The 10,262-nt window shown below is 43.4% G+C and overlaps 1 protein-coding gene across 5 annotated transcripts in view; it reads right to left on the bottom strand.

The window, feature by feature from the left end:
* Positions 1–3,396: 3,396 nt before the first annotated feature.
* LOC103282611 (major histocompatibility complex class I-related gene protein-like) overlaps positions 3,397–10,262 on the bottom strand; it is a 206,533-nt gene continuing 199,667 nt past the window's right edge. For all 5 annotated transcript variants that reach the window (XM_062972913.1, XM_062972917.1, XM_062972914.1 and 2 more), the window contains 5 exons: positions 8,669–8,701; positions 7,818–7,850; positions 5,973–6,011; positions 4,427–4,465; positions 3,397–3,523 (listed from right to left, as the gene is read on the bottom strand). In XM_062972913.1, the coding sequence (XP_062828983.1) occupies positions 3,519–3,523; positions 4,427–4,465; positions 5,973–6,011; positions 7,818–7,850; positions 8,669–8,701 (149 nt within the window). In that variant the 3' untranslated portion in view covers positions 3,397–3,518. The remainder of the gene's footprint in view (positions 3,524–4,426; positions 4,466–5,972; positions 6,012–7,817; positions 7,851–8,668; positions 8,702–10,262) is intronic.

The following is a 10,262-nucleotide window of genomic DNA, read 5'->3' as shown; positions in this document are numbered from 1 at the left end:
GTGATTCATTGCAGTTAATTGCAGCTGGCTTGCTCTCCCGCTTGCGCCACAGCCCGGGCCCAAAACAAACAATGCCTTTTTCAAATCACCTAGTTCGATTCTGGCCACAGGGGGGAGCAGCTGCTTCATCATCCACTCTGATAGCACTTCCTCATTCCAATGTCATAAATTAGTTAAACTTGCATCTCCACTTTTATAAGTGGTACCTTATTTCCTACTTGATAAATGCAAATATCTTTCGGGTTGCTAGGTCAGCAACGAGCAGGGGCTATTTTTTATTTTTTAATTGATGGGTGCTCACCCGGCCACGGGCTGGCCTCGAACTCATGACCTCATGGTCAGAGTGATGTATTGCAGCAGGCTGCTCTCCAGCCTGCGCCACAGCCCAGCGCCTTTTGTATGGTTATCCTAATACCCCCATGCATATGGGATATACTGAGCATGGTGATCAGATCATGATATGAATAAACATAAGAGTTTAAATAATAAATGTAAGGCTTTCTCGCGGGCCACCCTGAGAATTTCGGGGTGGGGGGCTGAAGCCCCTCAAGCCCCCCCCCCCCCCCCGAAGCTACATGCCTGATTCCACAGATATATAAACCTCACTTACTTAGTTCCCAACAGATCTCTCAACCTCTGAGGATGCCTGCCATAGATGGGGGCAAAACTTCAGGAGATAATGCTTCTGGAATATGGACATACAGCCCTGAAAACTCACAGCAAGTCAGTGTTTCTGGCCATGAAAGCCTTCGACAAAGCATATTTTTAACTTTTTATTTATCACTAGTTTGGGACCTGGTGGTGCCCAGATTATTTGAAAAAGGCATTGTTTGTTTTGGGGTGTTAGGTAATATCAGTTTGGTAATTTGTAGCTCTATTTCTTAGGGAAAAAAGCCACTCTTTCCTGTTGATTTGTGTGAATGCTCCCATTAGAAAATGCATAAAGATGTGGGTGAACTGCAATTCCCTAAATATGAGTTAATCTTTTCTATATGGACAATTGGCCATGTTGGGTCTGTGTGCCAAGTTTGGTCCAGATCCGACTTCGGCTGGGTTCAGTGCTCTCTTGATGCGGGTGAACTACAATTCCCATATGCCTAGAACAATCACTCCCAAACCCTGCCTGTAGCACAGTTGGCCTTGTTGGGTCTGTGTGCCAAGTTTGGTCCAGATTCATCCTCAGATGGATTCAGTACTCTCTGGGTGAGGGTGAACTACAACTCCCATATGCCAAGGACAATTGCCCTCAAACCAGGCTTGTATGCACAATTGGCTATGTTGTGTCTGTGTGCCAAGTTTGGTCCAGATCCATTGTCGGCTGGGTTCAGTGCTCTCTGGATAAGGGTGAACTACACCTCCCAGATCCAAGATCAATCACCCCTAAATTTTGCCTGTATGCACAATGTGTGCCAAGTTTGGTAAAGATCTGACATTGGCTGGGTTCAGTGCTTTCTGGATAAGGGTGAACAGTTGGTTGTGGGGCTTTTCTGTGCCAAGTTTAGTCCCGATTCATTGTCAGTGGGGGTCACAGTTTCTCTGGATGCAGGTGAACTATCACTCCCCTAAATCAAGCTCAATTTTGAACCCGTAAAACCACACCCTCGCTACAGGCCTGCATACAACAACCCTGTGATCCTGGCCATGAAAACCTTCGACAACTCATCCAATCAACTTCTCAAAATAAAACGAGGGAGGGACAAACGAGGCCCCTGTTGGGTCATTCATATATATAAATAAAAATGTAAAAATAAACATAAAAATATGGTCCCTACAGGGGTGAGAAAAGTGGTATAGAAATGCAATAGATAGATAGTAGGAATGTATGACACTGTCATAGAGTGCAGGATATAAAAATAAAATTATTATTATTATTATTATTATTATTATTATTATTATTATTATTATTATTTTCTGTCCCATTTCCTTCCATTATTTCCAGTAGGGTTGATCGCAGAAGACCTGCAGCCCAGAAATTCCGGCATCCCTCAATGTATGATGGTCACAATGTTTACTTGATTCACTCTGATGTGTCACTTAAAACTTTCCATTGAAAAAAAAATAGAGAGGATTGGTTATTATTATCTCAAACTATTTTTTTTTTTAAAAAAAGAGTTTTAGGGTGCACCTACTCTGTAAATCAGAGCTTTCCAAACATTTCATGTTGATGACACACCTTTCAGACATGCATCAATTTGCAAGTCAGTAATTCAGTTTTGCTAGTGAACCAGAGATCAAACCAATCCTGTATAAGAGATACCAATACATACATAAGTTGTAATAATTAAATGTATAGGGACACAACATATCTCATGAAAACCTTTCATATATATATAGTAGAGTCTCACTTATCCAACCTAATTTGATGTTTAATCGGCTTTTCCTTAATCCCTCCTTATTATCCAAGATATTCACTTATCCAAGCTTCTGCTGGCCCGTTTAGCTTGGATAAGTGAGACTCTACTGTATATATATATTCTATTGAGTTGCTGTGAGTTTTCTGGGCTGTATGGCTGTCATGTTCCAGAAGCATTCTCTCCTGGTGTTTCGCCCACATCTATGGCAGGCATCCTCAGAGATTATTTATTATTTCACACAAACTTCAAGGTTTCCATTATGTTTGCACAACATATCTACATACTGCAGCTGACACGTTAACATGTCCTAACACACATTTGAAAAGCTCTACTGTAATGCAGTTTGACACCATTGCTAGGACTCCATACTTCGGAAATCTAGGATATATAGTCTGAAGTTTGGAGAGGTACAAACAGTCTTGGGCAGAAAAGGCTAAAGCCCTGGTAAAACAACAATTCCCATGATTCTACAACAGACAGGTATGGCATATAAACTGGCATCAAACTGCAGTAAATCCAAAGTGTAGATGCACCCTATGACAGTGTCTTACATACCTTCCTTTTTAAAATTTATTTACAGTATTTCATTTCTATACCACTTTTCTGTAAACCACTTTGGGTAGACTCAAAGCGGTTTACAATATAATAAATGGCAAATTTCAACCTCAATTCACAGAGATATCTGAGAACATCACTACTATCAACTCCCACATTCTCTGGGGTTAGAGGCACAGGGCACCATGAAAGTGAAAATACATACATTACAAAATTGCCATGTTTCAAACCTGAGGAAAGGCATCTCCAAGAATCTTGATGCTTATATGGCAAAACAGCCAATTTGGGTCTCACGCCCAACTTTCTGCGACACAAACATTATTATAAATCTGCATTTTTGACATCAAGTGAAAGACTCGGAAAAAGGCAAAGCAAAATCCAATACACAGGCAGATCCATTCTGCCTCTCTTATTTAAGAGGCAGAAGAGGAAGGAGACTGCAGACACACACACACACACACACACAGGCAAAGGTAAAGGTTTTCCCCTGACATTAAGTCCAGTCGTGTCCAACTGGTGTTCATCTCCATTTCTAAGCTGAAGAGCCAGCGTTGTCCGTAGACACCTCCAAGATCATGTGGCCACCGACATGACTGCATGGAGCGCCAGTTACACTACAGGGAGACAAAACAGGGAAATGCTTTAGAATGAGGGCCGGAGAATGAATCCCAAAGATTTGATCCGGGTTAAAGGAGCCTCAATTAGGAATCAGAGAGATTTGTGAGTTATAGCAGAAAATGGGTGCATGTCCCTAGTAGAATACAACAGAAATAGGCTCTGGGATTTCTTCCAGCCACATTACCTTGTCACCAGAGTTGAGTATAACACATAAAGAAGAAACCCATAAGTTCCAGAGACACTTTTATTGGTTTTACTTTTATTGCCCCTTTCTCTCAACATAGACTCAATGAGGCTACTTCAGAGTGAGCGAAGGGGCAGGGCAGGACCTCAATATGTCTTCAAAGAGGTAAGGCAGTGGTTCTCAACCTGTGGGTCTCCAGTTGTTTTGGCCTACAACTCCCAGAAATCCCAGCCAGCTTACCAGCTGTTAGGATTTCTGGGAGCTGGGGCCAAAACATCTGGGGACTCACAGATTGAGAACCACTGACGTAAAGGGAAGGGAGATTCCAGGACAAGAAGTGAGAAACATTCATAATCTGATACGTGCAAAGTGGTGGAAGGTGGAGGCAGTTTTCTTTCCTTACAAAATAAAGTCAACAGGAAAGGAAAAGGCTCCTCTTATCCTGAAGAGCATCCACTTTCCTGTCTCCTTTCCATGAGGATTTTAATGGCTGTTCCAAAGTACCATTTGACTACCCCTCCACTTGTACCACAAATGCACCCCTGCCCTGTGCCACAGCATCAATCTCCCCCTTCTGAACTTATTTTCCTTCAAGGCTGAGGGGGTCTCTGTGAGTTTGGGGGAGAAATTGTTCATCAAATAAGGACTGGACATTGAATTCTCTGTCTCCAAGCATGACCCTCTTCTCCCCATTGCCCCCCTGCCCCAAATTTACCTGCTTCGGTGCTGCCAGAACTGCCAGATGAACACAATGCTATTGGAAAGAGAGAGAAGAGAAAGTATATTACTCATAGAAGCATTTAATGAGAGCCTAAGAGCTGCACTGTAAGAAGACCACCAAGTAGGTTGTCTAGGAATAGACCCAAGGAAGCATTTAATCCTCTCTGGGCGGTGGCCAAGCTTGGCAATGAGTGGTGTCCCTACTGACTGGCTTCATGGCATCTGCAGTGGTTTCTGTGGATCTCATTTCAGTCTCCAGCTGCTCTTTGGCTCTAAGATGCCGGGTGAGAGCTGGCTGTGCCTTTCAGTTCCCAGCTGGAGTTTGGTTTCAGAACCCTTGTAGATACCAAAAATCTATTATGTACACAGTAAAATACCAGATTTCATCCTCCCCTGCCCAAAATATGTGTGTGTGTGTGTGGGGGGGGGGGGGGTAAGTGTGACTATTATGCAGTGACAACTATTATGAAGTGAAAAAGGCCCCTGTTGAGACCCCTGTTGAGGTAAACCCTAAGTCTAAAGTTTAGGACAGAGGCCAGGTCAATGACCTTGGAGGGCCTTAGTTTGGGGACCCCTGATTTAGACAATCTTATAAGAACATAGGTAAGCAAAGAGACCTCCAAAGACCATAGGTAAGGAAAGGGACCCTCAAAGGCCATCTAGATGATCTCATAAGGCCATCAGAAAACCATAGATAAGGAAAGGGACCCTCAAAAACCATCTAGATGGTTTCATAAGACCATAGGTAAAGAAAGGTGCCCCCAAAGGCCATCTAGAAAATCTCATAAAACCATAGGTAAGGAAAGGGACCCTCAAAGGCCATCTAGACAGTCTCATAGGACCATAGGTAATGAAAGTGACCTCCAAAAGCTGTCTAGATGGTCTCATAAGGCCATAGCTAAGCAATGAGACCTTCAAATACCATCTAGACAATCTCATAAGGCCATAGATAAGCAAAGAGACTTCCAAAGACCAAGTAGACTTAGGCCAACCCTAAGTCTAAAGTTTAGGAAAGGGGCCTTGGAGGGCCGCATCTGGCCCCCAGGCCTTAGTTTGGGGACCCTTGCTCTAGCCCAACCGCCCTTCTTCCCTTTTTGTGCTATGGGGCCACAGCCCCTAAAAAGGCAGTCACACCCTTAATTCACCCACCAGGCGACTGAATTATGGGTGCAACTATTATGCGAAGACAACCAGAGTGCCGCTTTTGCCTTCCCCAAAAGGCGGTGCGACTATTATGTGATGAAAAATGGTAGTGTTTGTTTTTGGAATTTATTTTGAAGACATGTGGAATCTGTGGATATAGAATTTGTGGATTTGGGAAGACTGACTGTATAGAGTCCGTCTCCTGAACAAGAAGATGGCAGAAAACCTAGATAGGAGAGAGTGTTTTCCTTTCTCTTCTCTAGACCTCAAAGAAGGTTAGGTGAGAAAGCTTTGGGGAATGGTATGGATCCAAGAGGACCCTTGACCTAGAAGTGTAACTTTTCTTTCTATGCCTCTTTCCTTTGCCATTCATTCTCTCTGAGTGGGGGTTCACTTACATGTACTTTCTTCAGAGTTATGGGAATCTTTCTCACTTGCTGAAAAGGGAAGAAAAGACAGGGGTTAGTTTTTCAAGCAGAAAATACTTAGGGATTCTAGATATTTTCCTCAGGGCAGATGTGCAGATGCATATCAACAATCCTAACTTCTTTCACAGATAAAAATGTGGTGCCTTGCCATTTCAATGCCCACCATAAAGACTCCTCCCAAACACCTTTCTCTCTCTCTGAGAACCTTGCTGTAAGAAAAAACTGAATCTGATCAAATGAATGTATGTAGCTGGGCTTCTTTCCACATCAACATTTTTTCTGGAATTTCCATCCATTATTCACTGTCTTCAGATTTTCCTGAAGTGGTTTTATTTCTTCAGTTATTATGGGCCTGGGACTCTTGTTTTGATTGTTATTAAATTGTCCCTCATTTCAGAGCTCCTTCCCTCTTGGTCTTTACCATGTCTAAGGTTTTTAATCCTCCCAATATCCTTTTTATCCTGTGTCTCTAGTTGGAAACATCACTCTCATTCTCTATGCTCAACCACCTCTTTGTTTGTTTATTTGTTTGATTGCATGCTGCAAGTTGCTTTGGTTGAGAGAAATTGCGAGACTCCCTCCTGGGCACACAGAAGACTGGGGAACTTGGAAGGTGCTGAACAGACAGCGCTCTGTCATCACGAGATGCAGAGCTGACCTTAAGAAATGGGGCCACAAAGTGGAGTCCACAACATGTGAGTGTGAAGCAGAGGAAACCACAGAGCACCTATTACAATGCAGCCTGAGCCCTGCCACATGCACAACGGAGGACCTTCTTAGAGCAACACCAGAGACACTCCAAGTGGCCAGCTTCTGGTAAAATGACATTTAGTACCATGCCAAATTTTTAACTTTGTGTTTTGAAATACATTACAACTGCATCCTCAGTTCGCTTCTGACACAATATATAAAACCACCTCTTCCTTCCAGAATCTTGTTGATTATTTCATATTTCTTGACATCTTACTTCAGTTGCCAGCTAATTATTCACCAACTACTCTGGTTTAACTCTATTAAAATTCAATTATCAAGCAGGGAGGATGGTGGAAAGACAACACTATGCTGCCATCTCCCAGGGCTGCAGACTGTCCAGTTTGGTCTTAAGAATAGCCTTAAAGGAACTCAAAAAGTTTTACTTCAGCAAAGTTTAAAGTAGCAAAATCAAATTCACAAAAGCAAGTTCACAACAGGCAAGTTCACAAAAGAAGGCAAAAGTTTCTTGGCCGAGCAAAGTCTTTAGTAATTTCTTCTCAAGGCAAAAACACAAAGGCGAGGCTACGTGCTGGAACAGATACAGGGTCAAAGGCTAGGTAACTGGATCTGTTGCTTCCAGCCATGGCTGTATTCCCGGCTCCTGATGTATAGCCTTCAGCCCAGAGCACATGTGTCTCCAGGGAGTGATCTGATTGCTGTGCGCCTTTTCAGCAATCCTGGCGGACCTATTCCTTGCTTGTTGCTCCCTTTTTCGTTCTTGAAAAGTTGGAGCAACCAGCTGGCTCCCTCCTCTTCTTCTTCCTCCCGAGCAGGCCTGACCATCTGCCCAAAATCCCCAGCCCCTTCCTCTTCAGCCTTATCTTCCAACTCCTCCTCAGCGGCAGAAGAGGAAGACACAACACAGACCACCCCACCCACTTTTCTAGCTCTTCATTTTATTTATTTATTTGCCCTATTTATATCTTGCTTTTTTCTACCCCTGAAGGGGACTCAAGGCGGCTTACACGTGGCAACCATTCAATGCCATTAATACATACAAATTAAGCTTAAAATAGATTGAGTTAAAAATACATCTTAACATTTTAAAACATTAAGACTTACCTTCCTCAGTGCTGGCGAACCCTTCATCGCTTTCTGAAAAACAAAGGAAACATGGGGCCAGTTGTTGTGGCATCTAGGTGTTTTCCTCTTTTTTCTCAAAGCTCTGGATGTTTTGCCAAATTTGGAATGAAGTAGCCCTCATTGCTCTCACGTTAGGATCACCCAATTTGTGGGAGGAGAAATTGGGGGAGAAGTCAAAATAAACCTTTTGGGCAATTTCCCTTTTGCTCCCCAAGCAAGAAGGTTTGGTTGTAAGCTACTGCTTTTCAAAAAAAAATATAATAGTCTTTTAGGGTATCCTTTTCCTCCCTTCCATGATTTGACTGTGACCTGTGTTGGGAGGGCCAGTGGTGTTGGGAATTGTGAGAGTTGTAGTCCAAAACACCAGCTGAGCCTTTGCTGCTGCTGTTCCAAATGGGATTCCCTCCCACCCCTTTTCTCTCTCTCCCTCCCTGCTGTTAGAAATTGTGGGCGTGTTAGTGTGAGAATGTGACAGGCGTGTTAGCATGAGAATGAGAGCAACCATGAGAATTCTTTAAGTGCCTCACCAATGCCACCCGATGTGGGGATCTTCTACTGGCCTACTATGTCATCAAATACAGGGATCCCATTGGGGTTCCTTTTTAACATTCTAATTCATTGCTCAAGGGTCAGTGAATTATTCCCCTACTATTCTAGTTTAACCTTCTTAAAATTCAAATATTAAATGGGGGGGGGGGTGGCAGAAGAATACAGTTACATCACCATCTTCCAGGGCTACAAACCATCTCATCTCACTGGTTTACCTTTCTCTTTGTGCCTTTTTCCTTCGTAATTTATTCTACCCTTTGAGCGGGGTGTGATTCACTTACCTTCCTTAGAAGTGTTGGATTTTTTATCACTTCCTAAAAGAGGGAAAAGACAAGAGGGTCAGTTTTTTCGGCAGTGAAATCCCCACCCTCTGTTCATGGGCTTTGGAAAGGCTGTGTCTCTCCTAGGTCTGCACAATGTCTCTTTAGCCATGTGAGTAAGTGTTTAAGGGCCTGTCCAGACAAAACCTTTATCCCAGAAGCTCCCGTAGCAATCACGACAGTGGCCAGACGCTGTTACCTGTAAACCCAGAAGCAATTGCTACAAAAAGCAAAAACAGCGCGATTTCTAGGTGTGGGAATATCATGGTTTTTAGCCGAATATCTGGATCTTCGCATGTCTGTATATCCCTGCAATCGGAAATTATGGAATTTTTTATATGGGTTTGTTCCTGTGTTTTGTTCCTGACTTCCAAAAAATGAAGGAATTACTGAGCGGCATTCCATGGACGCCAGTATTAAAAAAACAAGGGAGTTAAGGATGGATGGGAGTTTTTCAAAAGTGAAATACTCAAGGCGCAAATGCAAACAGTGCCAACAAAGAAGAAAAATAAGATAAGTGCAAAGAAGCCAGAATGGATGTCCAAAGAACTTCTAACTGAGCTAAAGCTCAAAAGTGACATGCACAAGAAGTGGAAAAGGGGAGAAATCACCAAAGAAGAATTCAAACATATAGCCAACACCTGCAGGGAAAAGGTTCGCAAGGCTAAAGCGCAAAATGAGCTCAGGCTTGCCAGGGACATAAAAAACAACAAAAAAGGCTTTTTTGCTTACGTTGGTAGAAAAAGGAAGAAAAAGGAGGCGATAGGGCCACTGCAAGGAGAAGATGGGGTGATGGCGACAGGGGACAGGGAAAAGGCAGAACTGCTTAATGCCTTCTTTGCCTCAGTCTTCTCACAAAAAGAAAGCCATCTTCAACCTCAGCAACATGGAATGGACGAAGGACTGGGGGAAATCCAACCCCAAATAGGCAAACAAGTTGTCGAGGAACACCTGGCCGCTCTAAACGAATTCAAGTCCCCAGGGCCAGATCAGCTACACCCAAGAGTACTGAAGGAACTAGCGGAAGTTATTTCAGAACCACTGGCAATCATCTTCGAGAGTTCTTGGAGAACGGGAGAAGTCCCAGCAGATTGGAGGAGGGCGAATGTGGTCCCTATCTTCAAGAAGGGAAAAAAGAACGACCCAAACAATTACCGTCCGGTCAGTCTCACATCAATACCAGGCAAGACTCTGGAAAAGATCATTAAGGAAGTGGTCTGCGAACACTTAGAAAGAAATGCGGTCATTGCTAATAGTCAACACGGATTTGCCAAAAACAAGTCATGCCAGACTAATCTGATCTCTTTTTTCGATAGAGTTACGAGTTGGGTCGATACAGGGAATGCTGTGGATGTAGCCTACCTGGATTTCAGAAAGGCCTTCGACAAAGTCCCCCACGACCTTCTGGCAAACAAACTAGTAAAATGTGGGCTAGACAAAACTACGGTTAGGTGGATCTGTAATTGGCTAAGCGAACGAACCCAAAGGGTGCTCACCAATGCGTCGTCTTCATCATGGAAAGAAGTGACAAGTGGAGTGCCGCAGGGCTCCGTCC

This window comes from Anolis carolinensis, chromosome 2 (genome assembly GCF_035594765.1).
Source record: "Anolis carolinensis isolate JA03-04 chromosome 2, rAnoCar3.1.pri, whole genome shotgun sequence".
Lineage (NCBI taxonomy): Eukaryota > Metazoa > Chordata > Lepidosauria > Squamata > Dactyloidae > Anolis > Anolis carolinensis.
This window is presented reverse-complemented; position numbering and strand designations above follow the sequence as displayed.